The sequence below is a fragment of the Schistocerca americana genome, chromosome X (assembly GCF_021461395.2).
Source record: "Schistocerca americana isolate TAMUIC-IGC-003095 chromosome X, iqSchAmer2.1, whole genome shotgun sequence".
NCBI lineage: Eukaryota > Metazoa > Arthropoda > Insecta > Orthoptera > Acrididae > Schistocerca > Schistocerca americana.
The window spans coordinates 815,843,595-815,863,630 of NC_060130.1; the positions used below are offsets into that span (position 1 = coordinate 815,843,595).

At 42.4% G+C, this 20,036-nt stretch overlaps 1 protein-coding gene across 1 annotated transcript in view; it reads left to right on the forward strand.

Moving 5' to 3' along the window:
- The window catches only part of LOC124556335 (mucin-5AC-like), a 341,354-nt gene that overhangs the window by 154,537 nt on the left and 166,781 nt on the right, over positions 1-20,036 (forward strand). Inside the window, exons 4-6 of the mRNA XM_047130305.1 lie at positions 10,956-12,236; positions 13,538-13,709; positions 15,065-15,253. Of these exons, the coding sequence (XP_046986261.1) occupies positions 10,956-12,236; positions 13,538-13,709; positions 15,065-15,253 (1,642 nt within the window). The remainder of the gene's footprint in view (positions 1-10,955; positions 12,237-13,537; positions 13,710-15,064; positions 15,254-20,036) is intronic.

A 20,036-nucleotide genomic window follows, 5' to 3' on the forward strand; every position in this document is an offset into this window, starting at 1 on the left:
CTAGCTGTCACTCGGTGGTTGCCGAGTTGACACCCCTCCATCTCTTCCTTCTCATGACTGTCCTCCAATGGAACGTTCGCGGCGTTTGGTCGCCCAAAGAGGATTTACGGCTGCTTTTATCATCACAGCATCCCCTTCTACTCTGCCTTCAGGAAATGAAATTGCGCCCTCATGGCCGCTTTGAGCTTTCACATTACTTACTGATTCATTTTGACCTTTCCCATGAGATTGGATTTCCGTCTCATAGCAGTGTAATGCTAGTTGTACGGGATGACCTTCATACCCAACCAATCTACCTGACTACCCATCTTCAAGCTGTTGCAGTTCACCTTTCCCTTCCCCGCCTGACTTTCTCCCTCTGTACCATTTATGTACCTGCATCCTTCGATGTCACCAGGGCAGACTTCCTTCAGCTTTTTGGGCAGCTACCTCCGCCGTTTTTGCTACTCGGTGACTTTAATGCGCATCATCTCCTCTGGGGTTCCCCCAGGACCTGTCAGAGAGGTGCTGTCTTGGCTGACCTTCGCAACCAACTCAACCTCTTCTGCCTTAACACTGGATCATCCGCTTCCCTTTCCGACTCCTCACACACCTATTCCAATTTGGACCTATCCTTTTGCACTGCCCAGCTTGCCCATTGTCTTGAGTGGTCTGTTCTTTCTGACATCTATTCCAGCAACCATTTCCTGTGTGCTCTCCGTTCACTGACTCCTACTGCATCCACATGTACGTCCAAATGGCAGCTTACTGACTGGCAGCTTTACTCCTCCCTGGCAACCTTCCACCCTTTACTCTGTTGCATGAGCCAACCTCCGACACCTCTCTAGGACCAAGATCCATTCCCCAATTTCTGGCCTGACAGTAGCAGAAGATGTTATTGTGGACCCTATTGCTATCTCCAACACTTGGGCCACCATTTTTTGGAAGTTTCGAGCTCTTCGCAGTATCACCCTGCCTTCCTCCATCGGAAATGAGCGAAGGAGGCTTGGGTGATACCCTTCTCTTCTCCAAATCGTGAGTGGTACAATGCTGTCTTCACTATGAGGGAGCTCGATCATGCTCTCAATTCATCCTGGTCCTCTGCCCCAGGGCTGGATGCCATCCACATTCAGATGTTGCAGCACCTTTCTCTTGCGAACAAGCACCTTCTGCTTAACACATACAACCGCATCTGGGCAGAGGGCACATTTCCTGGATGCTGGCATGATGCCATCATACCCATACCTTAGCCTGGCAAGGACAAAAACCTTTCTTCTGGCTACTGCCCCATCTCTCTCACCAGCTGCATTTACAAGGTGGTGGAATGTATGATTCATGCCCGGCTGGTTTAGTGGCTTGAGTCTCGACATCTACTAACGATTGCACTATGTGGATTTCAAGCACAGCGTTCTGCAGTTGACCATCTCATTACTTTGTCCACACATGCCATGAATGGTTTTCTGCGGAAATCCCAGTCTGTGGCCATGTTCTTCGATTTGGAGAAGGCCTACGACACCTGATAGAGAACTGGTACCCTCCGTACTCTTTACACATGGGCCTTCTGTGGGCACCTGCCCTGTTTTCTTCGGGCATTTTTACAAGATCAAGTTTTCAAGGTGCATGTGGGTTCTGCCTTGTCAGATACCTTTATCCAGGAAAATGTTGTGCTTCAGGGTTCTGTCCTCAGCGTCGTCCTCTTTGCTATCGCCATTAACCCTATAATGACCTGTCCCCCACCGGGCATCTCAGGCTCTCTTTTTGTAGACAATTTTGCCATCAATTTCAGTTCTCCACAGACCTGTCTCACTGAGTGGCGTCTTCAGCGCTGCCTTGATCGTCTTTACTCCTGGAGCATTGACAATGGCTTTCGCTTTTCCCATGACAAAACTGTCTGTATGAATTTCGGGTGGTGCAAATGGTTTCACCCAACATCTCTACATCTTGGGACTGTAGCCCTTCCGTTCATTGAAACTACGCAATTTCTGGGACTCATGCTCGATAGGAAACACTCTTTGTCCTCCCATGTGTCTTCCCTGGCAGCCCGCTGTATGCGGTTCCCCAATCTCATGTGTGTCCTCAATGGTACTTCCTGGGGTGCCTATTTGAACCACCCTCCTCCGTTTGTACCAGTCCGTTGTCCATTCTAAACTCGACTGTGGGTGCTTTGTTTATCCATCTGCACATCCATACCTCTTACGCCATCTCCACACTATCCTCCATCATGGCATCCATTTGGCCACAGGCGACTTTTACACTATCACGGTTGAGAGTCTGTATACTGAACTTCCACTGTCCTACTGCCGTGACTTTCTCCTCAGCTTCGCGATAGTACCTTTCTCTTCACTGATGGCTCTCGGACTGACCATGGGGTCGGGCTGTGCCTTCGTCATTGGCACCCGTGTCTTTCGATATCGGCTTTCCAATTGTGTCCTCTGCTCAGACTCACTCAGTGCCCACCAAAGTCTGTGTGTGCTGTACACTGCTCATCCTTAGTGCGGCGGGTCCAGGAAAACTGTCACTTGCTCACTCTTCCTGGGGTCAGTGTCATGTTTCTGTGGGTCCCTGGTCATGTTGGTCTGCCAGGAAATGAGGCTGCTGACGCAGCTGCCAAGGCTGCAGTCCTCGTACAACAGCCTACGAGTACCTCTGATGATCTCTGCTGCGTTGCCGTCTGTCAGGAGTGGTGGTCCTTTGGCATTGCCAATGGTCGTCCCTTCACGGGAATAAGCTTCGGCTCATTAAGCCTCTCCCAGCGCCTTGGACGACCTTCTCTCTGCCCTCCTGCTGGCTACGTATTGGGCACTGCCTTTTTAGCCATCGTCATTTGCTAAGTGGCATTACCGAACCACTTTGATTGCATTGTGTCCAAATTTTACCTGTCTACCACATCCTGCTGGTATGCCCATTTCTTAACAATTTAAGTTCCAGCTGGGGTTTGCCGTCTGATTTATCAACCGTTTTAGCGAATGATGCGCGGGCTGTCTACCGCGTTTTACTTTTTATCCGCCGAGGCAATATGGCGAAGGCCATTTAATTTTTAGCTTTGGACCTCCATTTCTGCGTGGTGTTTCCCCCCCCACGTGCCTGTTTTTAGCTGTCTCCTATTCTGTCCATTGGGACTGATGTATAATCGTTTAACTCCTCTCTATAGTTTTGACTTGGGCCCATATGACCCCAGTTGTTTTTGCGCCCTAAAACAAAACAAAACAGGTTGCATCAACGAGGTTGTGAAACGCATCTTTGAAGTGATCACCAACACTACTGGAACTGCTATTCTTTTTTGTCCATCGCCAACTGGTGGGATGGTAGACCAAAGCTATTGCTATAGCTGTTCAGGATTGCTGAAGAACATTTCAAGTGACATCCTTCGCAGACTACCCTTATTACTTTTAGGGACTTGATGTTAAGGCTTGCTGTCTTAATTAAATTCAGTAAGGAGGAATGCTGGGAGAACTATGTCTTATCCCTGGTAATGTGTGCCTTTTCGTCCCTGGTGTGGGCCGAGCTCCATATTATTCTGGGCTGCCAAAGACACACAACAGTACTGGGTCGCTTCCTTCAGGATGATATCTGTACTGATGTGTCAGCTCTTGCTGAACGCAATGTGAGCCATTTTGTGAGAGTGCCAGTGTCCTCTTCTTACAAGGCTGCCTTCCAGATGTGTAAGCGGCGAATTGAAGACATCCCCCTCTCCTCTGCCCCTCGGTATGCCAAATTATATAATGTTTAAGTCATTTTTAAGTTGTCCACCTCGACTGTTTTTCACAAGTATTTAGTTTATTGTATCTTTTATGACAGACATATTTTGGCCTCACAGGCCATTTCCGAGTGTAGTAGGTGTTGATGGGTAGTTATCAAACGGTGGCTCTAGCCAATCTGAAAGCGAGTACATAATGTGCAAGTGTCAGAATTAAAACCAGAAACTTACTGTGTCCAATAATAGACATTTTTATAACTAATTCCACGTTATAGGACACTATATATGCTCACTTTCATTGTTTAACAACAACACAGTAAGCTTTCTGGTTTTAATTCTGATGCTAGCCCGTTATGTGCCCACTTTCAGATCAGCTATATCAGCTGTTTAACACTAACACTTTGAGACATACTGCACTTAAAAATGGTCTGTATGACCAGAATTGGTCATTTGTGCTACATAAAATAAATTGAATACTTGTGAGATACATCAGAGGTGGAAAATTTCAAAATGTCCTTTAACAAGTATACGATTATGATACCCACATGAAGAATATTATAATTATATAATTAACCATTCACTGACTGGGAATGGCTTCAGTCTCCTGCCTTGTCTCATGATATTATGTGGACACCATATCCTGGCAGTTTTAGGTAGAATGTGTTATGAACTGTTGTTGCATAAGATACTGGTGGAGGTTGGGCCTGAACTACCAATGCAAATTACAGCAAACCATTGCGCTGTAGCCACTATCAAATACTTTGTGTACTTCAATTTACTTTGCATTGCGGATTGCTTGTTTTCTTTTCTTATTTTGAAATGAGTGAAGAGACTAATCCTGGTGCATAAAGCAATTCAAATACGACTCTCGCGACAACAAAAGAAATCGGCGATACCTATAACTGTTATGTCAGTTCTGCTTTCATGGAAGCACTAGGAATGCAGACTTTGGACGGCAGCCCTCCGAGAGGGAGGCTTGGCTTATTCCCCTGGACCGCGTCTTTCCCATCGGGCAACCTAATTCTCGCTTGTTCACGGTCGTGGCCGACTGGCACGATATACTGTCCACATAATACAGCCATGGACCGTGATTCCACTCACTGTCAGATGATACATAATCTGACTGTTACTTAATGACTCCTGCCTTCTTGAGCACAACTCTTGAGGTGTGTATTATGTTACTATAGCATGTACCAGGCGCTGGTGCAGCCCTGCTTGGACTTTTGTTGCCAGGTTTATGGCTAAGTGGCGCCACTGACTCTCAGAGACAGGAGGCAGGGCATCACCAATTGTAAATTGTTAATCTGTTTATTGCAGATTGATTTCAGCTACTGTGTAGCTATCTTCAGTGCAATTATCTTCAAGTTATGATGACTCATCTGAAATAAAATTGCACATGGTACCACATTTGCTGCCCCTTCTGCCCCCTGCCAAAAAAAAAGGTGTGTGTGTGTGTGTGTGTGTGTGTGTGTGTGTGTGTGTGTGTGTGTTAAACCCAGTCAACCATATGGCCATTGGTGTCTTCCGGACTAGTTCCACAGACAATTTCTGATGATACCAATCACCATTGAACAACATCCTGATCTTCCTTTTGCATACAGGGGGTATCGACCCTTATACATCTGCTCTCGAGTGGGGTTGTGTTTACTTGCACCCCCATCCTCCCCCTCTCCCGTTTCTGGCACCCGGACCATGAGTTAGGACCAATATACTTCAAAGACACTAAGTCTCAGTTGCCCCCTTGACCTTTCAGTGTCTGCTCTTTTCAGTTCTTTGCTAGTATTAGGGTGCTGCCGTCTTTTACATTGGCGGCCCTAAAGCCAAGTATAGAACGGGTTACGCTTTTATCTCTCTCACTGGTCGGTATGTCATTTTCAAATTTGGTTTCATAACTCCTTTTTTTAAGATTTATATAACACTTTCCGTGGGACCCTTTAAGAGTGGGACACCTGATATTACTTGTTGCAGTAATTATGTTGCCTGTCACTATGCAATTTTTAAGTGCCATGGAGATAACCTAGCGAGGTGGCACAATTGTTACCACACTGGACTTGCATTCAGGAGGACGATAGTTCAAACCTGCGTTCAACCATCCTGATTTAGGTTTTCTGTGATTTCCTTATCAATTCAGCAAAATGCCAGGATGGTTGTTTGAAAGGGCACAGCCCACTTCCTTCCCTAATCCGATGGGGCTGATGACCTCACTATTTGGCCCCTTCCCCCAAATCAACCAACCAACCGCCAGGGAGATAAATGGGTTAAATATTGAAAAATTTACAGTTGTGTCTGATTCCCTTAAATGACTTGAGGGTAACATTTTTATGCATTTCAGGATTACTGTCTGTCCCAGTAGTTAACTGGGTAGCAGGATTACCTCAGTTTATCATTTTTGTTTTTGTTCTGTTATTTTAACTGTTATTGTGAAATTCATCATTCTGCTACTAAGGTTCAGGTGACTCATTCTCTCTTAAATAATAGGAAGACAAGTACATCCCATGCCCCCATTGTTGCAGCCACGCTGTTAGACATCAGTCTTTCACAAAGTGAACACCACTTTATTCCTTGTAGCTATGACTGTCATATTTTGAACTGTTTGAGGTCTGCTGGCCATATACCTTTTAACTTGCATAGCTAAGAAATCACGGCACATTGTGAATGTTCAGTAACTGTTCAGTAATGCTCATGATTAAGGGTTAATATGCATATGCATGTGGGTGTGTATTATCCATGGGCATGTTTGCAGGTATCTGAAATTGAATCTGTGAATATTGACACTAACAATTATTTTCTTGTCAAAGAACAATGTCAATCAGATGATGGTGTTTTCGTTTGCAAGTGTTCAATGTAAACAGTTGCATGATATGACATCTCATATGTGTCATAAAGTTTGTTGAAGCCTTTGTCAGCTCATATTTTTAGAAAGTTTGCAAAACCCTTGTTCAGTGATAGTCTTATTCTGTCTTGACTTGTGGCTACAACTACTTTACTGGCCCTTATACACCTTGTATTACCAAAACTCAGTATTTGACAAGCTATCCATAGGCCGACAGAAGGAGAATGCTGATGCTTATGTAGATCACATGGAGCAGGAGCCACCTGCCTGTATGCCCTTTATCAGCGAGTTTCTGAAGGCTGCTACTCATCAGCCATCAAGGTGACACCCCTTCGTGTTTTTCCTCATCATGACTCTCCTCCAGTGGAACATTTGCGGTCTTCAGTTCAACAAAGAGGATTTATGGCTGCTCTTAGAATTGCAGCGTCCACTTGTTCTCTGCCTTCAGGAAACAAAATTGTGTCCTCACAACCGCTTTGAGCTCTCGCATTTCTTCCCGGTCTGTTTTGACCTTTCCCCCAGAGGTCGGCATTCCATCTCATGGTGGTGTCATGCTGCTCATACTGGATGACGTTGATAGTCAACCCATCTCTCTGACTACCTATCTTCAAGCTGTTGCAGTTTGCCTTTACGTTCCTCACCTGACTTTTTCCGTCTGTACCATTTATGTCCCTCCGTCATTCGATGTCACCTAGGCAAACTCCCTTCAGCTTGTTGGGCAGCTACCTCCCCCATTTCTGCTACTCAGTGACTTTAATGTGCATCATCCCCTTTGGGTCAGAATCTGTCCAAGTGGTGCCCTCTTGGCTGACATTCTTAATCAACTTAACCTCTTCTGCCCTAACACTGGAGCACCCACGTTCCTTTCCGACTCCTCGTACACCTATTTCCATTGGGACTTGTCTTTCTGATATGCCCAGCTTGCCCATCATATCGAATGGTCCCTTCTCTCTGATGCATACTTGAGTGACCATTCCCCATGTGCTATCCATTTACTGACTCCTACCACACCCAACTGGCAGCTTACTAAGGCTGACTGGAGGCTTTACTCCTCCCTGGCAACCTTTGATGAACAACATTTCCCCATTGTGATGACAAGGTAGAATATTTTACAAACATTATCCTTACCACCGCAGAATGTTCCATTCCTCGCACATCCTTTTTATCACACCGTATCCTGGTCCCTTGGGGAACTGAGGCATGCTGTGACGCAATTCGCTCGCGGAGACGTGTTCACTGCGTTTTTAACCATCATCCTACTATGGCAAACTTCATTCATTATAAAAAGTTGCGTGAACAGTTTTATCGCATCCTTCGGGACAGTGAAAAAACTAGCTGAATTTCATTCACCAGTACTTTTAACAGTTCCACTCCCTCTTCCGTCATGTGGGCGAACTTCTGATGGCACTCTGGGACCAAGATCCATTCCCCAATTTCCTGCCTGACAGTTGCAGGTGATGTCATCATGGAGCCTATTGCTATCTCTGACACCTTGGGCTGCCATTTTGCGGAGATTTCGAGCCACTCCCACCCTGCCTTCCCCCATCTGCAAAGAGCAGAGGAGGCTTGCGTGATATCCTTCTCTTCTCAGAATTGTGAGTGCTACAATGCTGCCTTTACTATGAGGAAGCTGGATTATGCTCTCACTTCATCCCCATCCTCCACCCCAGGGCAAGACATGGCTCCTTGAACGGCGTCTTCAGCAATGTCTCGATTATCTTTACTCTTAGAGCATAGACAAAGGCGTTAGTTTTTCCAGTGACAAAACCATTTGTATGAATTTCTGGCAGTGCAATTGGCTTCGTCCACGGTCTTTACATCTTGGGCCTGTTGCTCTTCCATTTGTTGAAACTACAAAATCCCTGGGGCACATACTCGATAGGAAACTTTCTTGGTCCTCTCATGTGTTTTACGTGGCAGCCCACTGTATGCGGTCCCTAACTGTCCTGTGTGTCCTCTGTGCTACTTCGTGGGGAGCAGAAGGACCACTCTCTTCTGTTTGTACTGATCCCTTGTCTGTTCGAAACTAGACTATGGGTGTTTTGTTTACGCATCTGCATGTCCGTCCCTCTTACGCCGTCTCAATACTACCCACCATCATGTCATCCATTTGACCACTGGCACCTTTTACACTAGCCTGGTTGAGAGTCTGTATGCAGAAACTCCAAAACTACCACTTTTCTACTGCTGTGACTTTCTCCTCAGCAGATATGTGTGCCGTTTGTCTGCCATGCATGGCCACCCATCCTATGCCCCCTTCTTTTATGACTTGTTGATCGGCATTATGGGGCAGGTCCCTCTTCTTTGTTACCTCCTGGAGTTCGCTTTCAGCACTTTCTCTGGCAGCTAAACTTCATGTTACCTGCAACTTTCCCAGTGGGTGTAAACCCTTCACCACCTTGGCTTTGTGTGGTGGGCCGTGTTCACCTTGGCCTTCATTCACTTCCTAGGGACACTACTCAAGCCTCATTCTATCCCCTTCAGTTCCACAACCTTCACATAGAACTTCGCAATAGTACCTTTGTATACAATGATGGCTCTTGGACTGACTGTGGTGTTGGGTGTGCCTTCATCATTGGTGCCAACGTTTTTCGGTATTGGCTTCTGGAACACTGCTCAGTATTTACAGCAGAGCTCTTTGTTCTGTATCAGGCCACTCAGTACATCCACAGTCACAGGCTTTTCAATTGCGTCATGTTCTCCGACTCTGTGTCCAAAGCCTGTGTGTGCTGTACACAGTCTATCCCTTAGTGCAGCGGCTCCAGGAAAGCTGTCATTTGCTCACTCTTGTTGAAGTCATTGTGATGTTTATGTGGGTTCCTGGTTATGTTGGTCTGGCAGGAAACGAGGGCACTGACACTGCTGCCAAGGCTGCAGTCCTTGCACCTCAGCCCGCTAGTTCTTACATTCCATCCGATGATCTCTGTGTTGATGTGTGTTAATAGATGATGTCACTTTGGCATCACCACTGGTCCTCCCTTCACGGGAACAAGCTCCGGGTCATTATGCCTCTCGCAGCGGCTTAGACAACCTCCTCTCGGCCCTCTCGCAATGAGTAGATCATTTTAATTAGATTGCGTATTGGGCACTGTCTTTTTAGCCATCGCCATTCATTAAGTGGTGCTCTGCCATCGCTTAATATTGTGCTCAACTTTTGACGGTCCACCATTTCCTGACGGAATGACCCTTTTTTAACCACTTAAGTTCTCGTATGTGTTTGTTTTCTGAGTTATCGGCTGTTTTAGGAAACAACGAGCGGGCTGTCGACCACATTTTACTTTTTATCCATTGTAGCTATATGACGAAGGTCATTTAATTTTTAGTTCTGGACCTCCGTTTCTCTATGGCGTATTTTATAGACCTTTCTCCATGTCCCCATTTTCAGCTGTCGTCTATTCCATTGATTGGGATTGAGGTGCAATCTTTTTCAACTCCTCTCTTTGTCTTCTTGTTCTACACTTTTGACATGGGTGCATATGATGGAGTTGTTTTTGCGCCCTAAAACAAAACAAGCTATGAAATATATTTGAGAATATATTCATTGTTAGCAGTTATTTCTGACATAAGAGTTGTAAACTTTCTGCTGTCTTGAGTTAATGCTTTATAGTGTTTGAATGACAAGATAGATCCTGGAAGTATATATTACACTATGCATACATTCTGTTTGACTGAAAGGTTATTAATACTATTTTCATTTTGGTATTTCAGTTGCTTCTTTCTTGTGTGCTCTTTGCTTTAGATAGCCTTTCTGAGCATATTGGCTAACAAGCAAGCACTGTCCATTTCATTTTCCAGAAAACATTTGTTACTTGAAAATGGAAACTTCTATATAGTTAAAACACAGTAGTGGACTGAATTATTTAAGGACTTCGAAGGAAGTTGTTTGATATTTATTTATCTTCTGTCATGAGTATGTAATACAATTACTGTTAAAATCACTTCATATAATGACTGGGAGAAATGCTGAAATCATTCCTCACTTTTTATGACAAATTGTAGATAAAAGTGTATTTGTGACTGACTAAAATTGCTTGCCTCAGTATTTACAAATAATTTGTATAGTTGAGTGGCTTTCATGGGAAGATGTAAAATAAATTTATATGTTGGTTTTTGGACACACTGGAGAATTTGTTTTTGTGTTAATACCTGTTTCTGACTATTTTTCAGCCATTTTTGAATTTACACTGTGTGTGCAGGTGATGTTTCATTTAATTTTATTTTGAATTGTTACCAGACAAATTAATGGGCAGGACTTTGTTACTTGCTTTTATTGTTTCTACTGCTATAGCAGATTATTTGAATGTTTGTTAGGATATTTTTTGTGCATTACTTCAACTTTTTCTGCTTCCATTGACATTTCACAACTTGTCGAAAATCCTAATATAGTGTAAAATACGGAAATTCAGAAGTTCATGTATTGAATTATTTCATTTCTTTTTCTTTTAGGGTGCTTCAGGTGCCAACAGTAACCTCTCTCGGTCAGTTGCTGCGCCAGTCCCCGTGTCGACGCAACATTTTGTCCTCACTCCAATTTCACATTCGCCACACGCACTTCCGGCAAATATTTCTGTTAGTTGCCCTACATCTCAGACTGTTGTCTCCACTTCACAGTCCCAAAGTTTTATTTGTACACCAGTTAAGAGTTCGAGCAGTTCTTCGGGAATTGCAGTTGTAGCTTCCAGCATAGCTTTTGGGCATTCAGAAGCTGTTATCAGTTCTTCCAATATATCCTTTAGTGACTCTTCCAACAACTTGTGCCTGGAAACTTCTGGTATTCAGATTGGGAGTTCCAGAATGCCATCTGGGCCATCCGGTGCCCCTGTTGGACCTCCAGCACTCGCTCAAGCGGTTTCTGCAAGTTCAAATGTTTCCGGATCCTCCAGCATAGCGACAGTACTTAATAATTCGAACATTCCTGTCGGATCTAGTGGTGTTTCCAATATACTTGTCGGTCCACCCGGTACAGTCTTTACTTCGGCAAATTTATCACTCTCACAAATGACTGTACCTCAAAGCACTACTGCGTCTCCGAGTTCACCGTTCTCCATTCCTACTAGGTCACCACACGCACCCCCTACTCCATCTCCGAGCCCACTTCCGAGGAGATCACCTGCACCTCAGCACCCTCCGTCACCTGCTCCTTCTCCATATCATGTGCAGCTGCAGTCTCCTCAAAACAGTGCTGCCACAGCGACAGCTGGTTTTGTCCTATCTGCAACTGCCCCGCAGGCAAATTTGGTGAAAGACATTATCACCAGTTTACCTCTACTACAGCCACCATCCTTGAAGACTGTACAGGGCTCTAACATTAATGCCCCACTGACAGCTGGCAACTACAGTGTAGGGAATTCTGTAAAAGAGGGTTTCAGGAGTGTGCACCAGCAAACTTCAACTGTCGTTTTACCCCAGAGACTGTCTGCGGCTACTGGCAACAGTTTGCAGTCTCCGCAAAATGCGAGTTCTCCACCGTCTGTCCAATCATTTGTCAATCTCCAGACACCGCAGCCTGTTCTGATATCCCAGTCTGCGAGCCTGCAGGCTTGCCCGGGCAGCCAGGTGTTGACCCACGGTGCCAAGAACAGCAGTCCTGTCGGTCCAGCTACTAGTGGCAGTGGGCCTCTTACACCAGCTGGGGCTCTCACTCCAGCACCATCTCCGTCTCCCCAGCATCGCACTGTGCACAGCCCTGTTATTCGATCAACAACACCAACTCCTGTTATACATCAGGTGAGTCGTGGCTTTGATTTGACAATTTTTTAAATAGTGGTGTATTTCTCTGTTTCACTTCCCCCGTACTTTTATGATGGCAGTACAGAAAAAGATCATATTATAAATAAATAAGATATGTTTCTACCAAATATTGTGTTGAAAGAATATGGAGCACTTATGAGAATGTAGATGTCAATATCCTTTGTTGGGATGTTGTTGACTGTTCCATATTAGGCTCTGAGCCATATCTATGTGTCGTATCACTTGGTTCCTCACTGTTCTTATTGACTGATCACCACGTGTATGTGATTGAGGAGTCACACTCTCTGAAAAAGGCAAAGATAATGAACATCTTCTTGTGGAAATCACTGTGTGTTTGACTCGCATCACAGGTCATGAAGACATCCATCTCACTAATAGAACAAGTATCTAAAGTAGTTATTCACTATCTTAAAAATGTTTACCTTCAATTAAAATAAATGTACATCACAAAGTGTTTGTTGATTATGTCATCTGCAATCAATAATTTCCTGTTTCTTCACTAGTGCATGTTCTCAGAGCTCCTATCAGTTACTTGCAAGGGAATGGATTGGGTTTTGTTGGGAACACTATCCAATATGCAACCCCACAGCCACCTATCAGCCTCAGTTTATGTATTATCTTTCTTCTTCTTCTTCTTCACATGCACTTCGTTTGCTGTCATTATGATAGTCATAAAGATTTCAAGTATATCCGTTCTGAGGCTTTGTTTGTGTGCCATAATAAATGAATGTGTTACTATGTTTTGCAAAATCAAGGGGAAATAGCATATCTTTAAAGAGTTTTTTTTTTTTCCCCAAAGTGCAAAGGCAGATTTCCCTGTAAAGCACCTTTTTTAGTGTCTGTAATCTTCTGCATTTATTTTCCTATTTCTGTTTCTTTTCTCCATGTTAGTGTTTTTAACACAAGCAGCACAAGAGTTGTCATATAAGGTTCTAGCAACGGTTCGTGATTTCGTATGTTGTGTGAAAATAACTATTTCTGTTTTATTTTTTTAGCCTAGCGCTTACTCATTAGTTGTTTTTATGTATCCGGTGGCATAGCCTTTCAGGCCATCACTACTCCTTTATTTTGTGCAAAACTCGATAATAAACAGCTTTTACTACTGGATCTGCTGTTATGCCCAGCAATAATTCGGTGACATCTCATTTTCATGAAGTTTTGTTTACTTTTATTCTTGCATAAATTTGGAGAAAAAGTAATTGTAATAATATAATAGGATAGGAAATTTCTAACTCGAGCAAATAAAGTTCCACCATGTAGTTGTATCGCATTTACAGGCATTGCCAGCAGGCTTAGCAATACCTGGTGCACAACAGTTTCCCGCAGTGATGTCGCAGGGCGGTACAGCTGTTCTGCAGACTACCAATCATCAGCTAGTTCAGATCATTCATCAGTCTGCTGCTGTGCAAGGTGCAAGCTTTCCAGCACATACACAGATTATAACAACAGGTTTGTGTGTTTGTACCAGTATAAGAATTTTTCACAGTTAGAAGTGTGTTATGTGAATAAGATAACTGAATCACTTCATGGTAGTTTTATAGGGCTCTTATAACGTGTAACAATACACAAAAGCAGACTATTTTTGGAGAAGGACATGTTTAAGAACCACAAAGAGCTTCTGATGAAATAAATATTTATCAGCTGTAGTCAACCTGTCATCACTAGTATCGTAAACTTAGTTGCATCGCCCTGTATGGTATTGTTCTTACGTGTCATCTTGTATCACTGAAACTGCATTCAGTAACAAAGTGCTGTAATAAATTGACATTAAAATCTATTAATATAGTTGAATAATCATAGTTAATCTTATTAATGAATGTTTATTTCATCAGCAGATTTTGGTGTTCCTTTAAGTATAATGTTCTTAAATTATGTACGAGCTGTAGAAAATATATTGTGACTATTTCATACATGAAAGACTCAACATGAAATGCTTTATTTGTATTTTTTCAGCAGTTTGTGCCCCATCAAATTCATTCTTCTTTTGGGTATAATTTTTGGCACAGTATTTATGATACTGTACATTAAGTAAAACAATCATTACCTTTATATATCTCCCTCTGTTCTCGTCTCCTCTGAGTATGAGTGAAGTGCTGCAGTGCTTAACACACTGGAATCTAACATTTGGGGAGTGGGGGTGTGGTATTTTTTTAAATTCCCTATTAGGTCTCCTTGGTATAGGTGTTTGTGATTTCTTTTTGACAAATGACAAGGTGTTCCTTACGGTGAGACTATAGACAATTTTCATTCTCCAGGCCTCCTAACGAAAGCTGACTTCATTGTTGATGAGACCCTGGAATTGAATATTCCATTAACTCTTTGTTTTGTTACAATACATTAGTATGTACGTACACCGAAGAGCATAAAATGAAACGAAATACTGATAAATCAGTTTTTCTTAATGGGGCAGCATACATTAAGAATAGTTTCTAAATTATATTTGTATGCTGTAATATTTCTTTTCATGTCTTCTCTTAAAAAAACAAAACAAACAAAAACAAAAAAACCGGAGACTGAAATTTATATAAACAATTATTAAATATTTAAAATAACATGTAATGAAGTTCCACAGTGGAAATGTTAGTAAATGTGTACTGACACCATTGCATTGAATAATTGTTCAAGTTTGTGAATGCACTTGTCATCATAGTGTGTAGCTTGCTCTTGCCATGACTTTTCCTTATACTTTGATCTCTGATTTGATCATAACTTTGTGCTTTTTTGCTATTTTCTTTAAATTTCTTTTGCTGTTTCATAACCTAGACTTGTAATTTGGCTGCAGTTCATAAAACATTAATTTTTAGGTGGTGCTGCTGCCCCCGTTCACCTTCACTCGGCAGCGGCGGCTGCTGCAGCCAATGCAGGTGCAGCTGCTGCCGCTGCCAAAACCAAACAGCCACCACAAATTTTGCCTAAACCACCAGGAACTTCGAGTCTGACTGCAAGTTCGGGACATGTAAAAATTCCAAATGTAGCAACACCACCTCATCAAGGTTTGTATCTAACATTTGAAGTGTAAAAGAAAAGAAAGTGGCAGTATATATGAATATGAGGGTTTGTTGGTCAGTAATGGGCTGAGTTTTAGTTTCCACTATTGTAATGTTGTTAAAGCCCTGTGGGCATTGAAACATGTAAACCAGGAGACTCTTTACTAAGGTCCATGTGTGTTGAGGTAAAACATTAGAACAAATTATATACTGCCAACTGCGATTTGCTTTTCTAGTGTCGGTAATATTTTCTGATTGCGCATTCATTTCATTGGAATTGACACATGCCATTTTTACATTACAAAGAAGTGAAATAGAATGAACAGGAAGTTTGGCTAACAGAATTTTTGCCCGTGTGTGATGCAAGATAATTTTAAAATATTGTTTAACACTTTCAACACTGTCCTTGTCATACCTAAGACTTGGTTGTGAAATGATGTAATTTTGGGTTACTCTTTTATGACATTGTAAAGCAAATGAATTTATAGGTATATGATTCTTGCTTCATTTAAAAGGAGAAAGAATGTACCTTTCAGGAATATACATTTCAAACAGACCTTATAATGAGAACAAGAAACACACACAAGTCTCAAAAAAGAAATAAGGAAAATGTTTGACTTGCTCTCTCCGTTGAGTGCTGTAATTATGATTCTGTCAGCATGCAAAAAGTAGTATTGGAACATTCACAAGTGGATTCATGAAAAAGAATGTATTATATGGTTCAGATGTAATTAATTTTAATATGGTAATCAGCGAAGCACTGTGGGACGCAAAGGCCAACATTGCAGTCATTCCACTGCCATGTACTCTCCTCCTTAATGTGATAACCTGTCTCCCTCTTCCCTCTGTCTAAACAGACTTTGCAGTAGTGCATTGTATTCACCTTGTTTGCAGTAGGTGGAACTTTCTGTGGAAAATAACATACAAGTGTCCTCTCAATTAGTGAGGAAGACATGGGTGCTATGTGCAAAGTAAATGTATTAAGGAGTGGAAAGACCCACTGTCATATAATAACAAAATTTGGAAAATGCTGAGGAAACAATGATTGTTGCACTCTTTCCAAAAAAGGTGGAAATGTCATCAGGCCAAAGTTTCAAATTCCTGTGTCTATAAAAGTTTGATGCGCAAAGCATGCAAATGTTTCCACTGTCACATCTTAGCTAAACATCTTGCTGAGAATCCAAGTCTTATATTTGGGGGGGAGTGGGTCAAAGGCTTCTATCTTGTCACTCGTTGACCAGTCTAGTGTGGCGATTGAAGATAGCAAAAGAAAGCCAAAGTTGTAAATTTATTTCACATTTGAAAATCATTCACATAGGAGGACCTTATAGATATAATATCATTTGACAGTCAGTCTCCCGTATGGAGGACATAGAAGTATGCATCCCTGTCATTTAGAAGGGTTGGAAACAAAGAAGTCACCAGGTCCGTATGGAATCCTAATTAAATTTTATGCAGAGTGCCCTTTGGGATTGGCCCCTTACTTAGCTCATCTTCATTGTGAATCTCTCACCTAGTGCAAAGTCCTAAGCAACTGGCAAAAGCATAGTTGACTCCTATTTATAAGAAGGGTAAAAGAACCAACTTGCAAAATTGCAGACCAGAATCCTTATCATTGGTTTACAGCAGAATTCTTGATAATACTCTAAATTTAAGTATAATATATTTCCTTGAGACATAAAAGCTTCTGTCCACAAATTGGCATCAATTTAGAAAGCATCTCTCCTGTAAAACTCGGCATGCCCTTGTCTCACACAATATCCTGTGAACTGTGGATGGAATGCAACAGGTAGATACTACATTCGTAGCTTTTCAGATAGCCCCACTGCAGATTGTTAATGAATGTTTAAGCATATGGAATAGTTTCTCAGATATGTGGATGGCTTGAAGACTTCTTGAGTAATAGAATCCAGAGATGAGGGTGTCAGCAGGACTGCTCTTGTTTTCTATAAATAATGTGATGGATAGAGCAAACAGCAACTTGCAACTGTTTGTTGATGACAATATAGTGCATGAGAAAGTGTCGATGTCCTCTTTGGGGCAGTTATTTGTTGGGTGCTGACATATGTCTCCGCCTGTATACCATCTCTCTTGGTTATCCCGTGGCTACTGACATCATAAATCATTGGAAATTTCGAAGAGAGGGTGCTATGTAGGGGATGGCTGTACAGTAGGTTACTGCCTGTGCTACTCTGGTAGGTAATTGGAAGGAAACTCGAGTACTTGATTGGTAGGCAGTAGCGAATTGGTAGGCTATTGTATGGGCTACTTTAGTGACTGATTGCTGGGTAAGTCTCATAGGTGATTGGTTGCCAACAGCAACTTGGTAGCTCAAACCCAGGGAGTATTGTTCGTCTACAGCAAAGCATTGAAGCCACACAGCAGTTCTCTCATGGCTACCATTTATGCTGCCAAACCCAGGTCAAGTGGTGCAGCTTATTGGTGAACACATGTGGTCCACTGGGTTGGAATTATTGGCAGCCAGGCCATAGGTAACTTGTAGTCATCCTCCCTGTTCATGCTGTTTGAGTATTTGATCATTTCGAATGCCTCTCTTATTTTATGCTGCTGCATTCATGGTTGCTGAGCAAGCACATGAGGTTCTTGAGAATTTATAGAACAGTCACATTTCTGGAGGTGTTTTGCTACAGCTGACTTGCTGTTGCGCCCCAGTCATACGTAATGTTTGTGCTCCATTATGCAAGTGCTAATGGGTTTCCTGGTTTTACCAGCATTCACTGTGAAGTTTGTAGATGCCTGCAGTGTGGAAAGCATCTATGGGATCCTTTCTGTTCCTTGACAGATCTCAGATCCTGTGGCCACTCTGGAGGAATATCGGTGGTGCAGTATCTTGCCTACATGGTTGCTGACATTTCTCACGTAATGGAAGTGAGCAACAGGAAGATTTTCAGCTATACTTTTGTATGTTTTGTCTTTGCTGTGCCTCATAGCTCGTTGTATGTCTCTGTTGCTATATTCATTCACACTAAATGTTGTCTTGATCTCACTCAGTTCATGTCGTATGTGGTTATTGTCACTAAGCTGGTGAGCTTGGGCTGTCAGCATATGTTGCGTAGCGTTCTTCTGTGCAGCATGGTAGTTCAAAACTGATGGCATCAACAGGTACGTGCATGTGAATTCGCACCACCATCCAACATGAAAGTCATTATGCTGCATTTGCTGACAGCCCAAGTTCACTGGATTAGCGGTGCTAAACACGTGCAGTGTGAACTGAGCAAGCTCAAGACGACTTTCTGTGTGAATGGATATAGCAGTGCAGACATACATTGAGTTATGAGGTACATCAAAGACAAAACCCACAAATATACAGAAGAAAATCTTCCTATTGCCCGCTTACCACATGTTGAGGAATCAGCGATGGTGTACGCAAGGTTCTATGGCACAGGGAATTGAGCCCTCATTTCAGGATGGCTGCAGGATCTGAGATGTGTTGACGCCCACTCTTAGATGCTCTCCATAATGCAAGTATCTACAAACTTGGAGGTGAATGCAGTGAAATCTACATTGATGAAACTGGAAGACCCATTAGCACTCAAGTTTTGGAGCATGAATGTAACATACCAATGGAGCAGAAAAAGTCAGCTATAGCAAAACACCACCAGAAATGTGGCCATTCTGTAAAGTTTCAAGAATCTTCCATGCTTGTTCAGCAGCCATGAACTCAGTAGTAGAATATAAGAGAGGCAATCGAAGTAACTAAATGCCCTGTCACAAAAAGGACACTTAGCATTATCTATTGTAAGTGGCATGATGAAAACTAAATTTACTAATAGAAAAATAAAAAATAAATGGGCTCACTGTATGGAGTGGGTCATGCTTTTCTTTATCTTTGCTGATGTATGTATCACTGTCATTCAAATATAACGTTGACATCATACTACAAAATCTATTGCTACTCAGCAATTTACTTGCAAATCCTGATTGCAAACATTGGTCTGTTGACCAGCAATCATTGAGTTTTGGGTCTTATAGGACACACACATTCAAAATTTTACAAAATAAGTTTCATGTAATTTCACTGCAGGCACTTTATGGCATATAGAGTTTTAATTTTAGATTGTGTTTAAATTTAATTTTGCAATAATGTTTCATTTTGATGCATCAAATCAAGCAGTTGTCAAAGAGACAAATACAGTAGTCAGAATGCTCAGTGGCATCTGTGTGAAAACTACGTGACATACAGAAAATAAACACACACTACTGGCTAGAGCCCTGACAGATGTGAAGCTGCATCCATTTCTCTCTGGAAAACTGGGTGCTCTGGCTGATCGTGTAGTTAGAACCAATTTTGCTCACTCTCCTTCGAGAGACTCGCACTACCATTACTACAGATAGTTACTGATAGTCTGTACCTTTGTCTGAATGGAGAAGCACTCGGAAGTCACAAATTGAAATGAAGACGTGAATGTTGCTCACAATACAGAACACAAGAATGAGCTGCTTGGTGTACAGACAATGGAAGCACATGTGTACCTGATTAATCACTCATACTTCTGTCTGGATAGTACGAATCTTCTCTGTCAGTATCTTCTATTTCCGATTCTGGAGCTCCATACAGTGTTTCCAAAATTTCTGAGCCTGTCATCTTGCTATGCACCTTTTCTATCTTTGTAAAGACTTGTGAACAAACTGCAAAAGACTCTCTCCTTGTACTTCCCTCAGTCACTGCTAGGATGAGAGAGCCTCTGGTAGCAGAACAAGAAGCTACCTCCACTTGTATTTCAATCTCCTCTCCCCAGAGCTAGGCATTTTTAGTCTTCCTCACCCA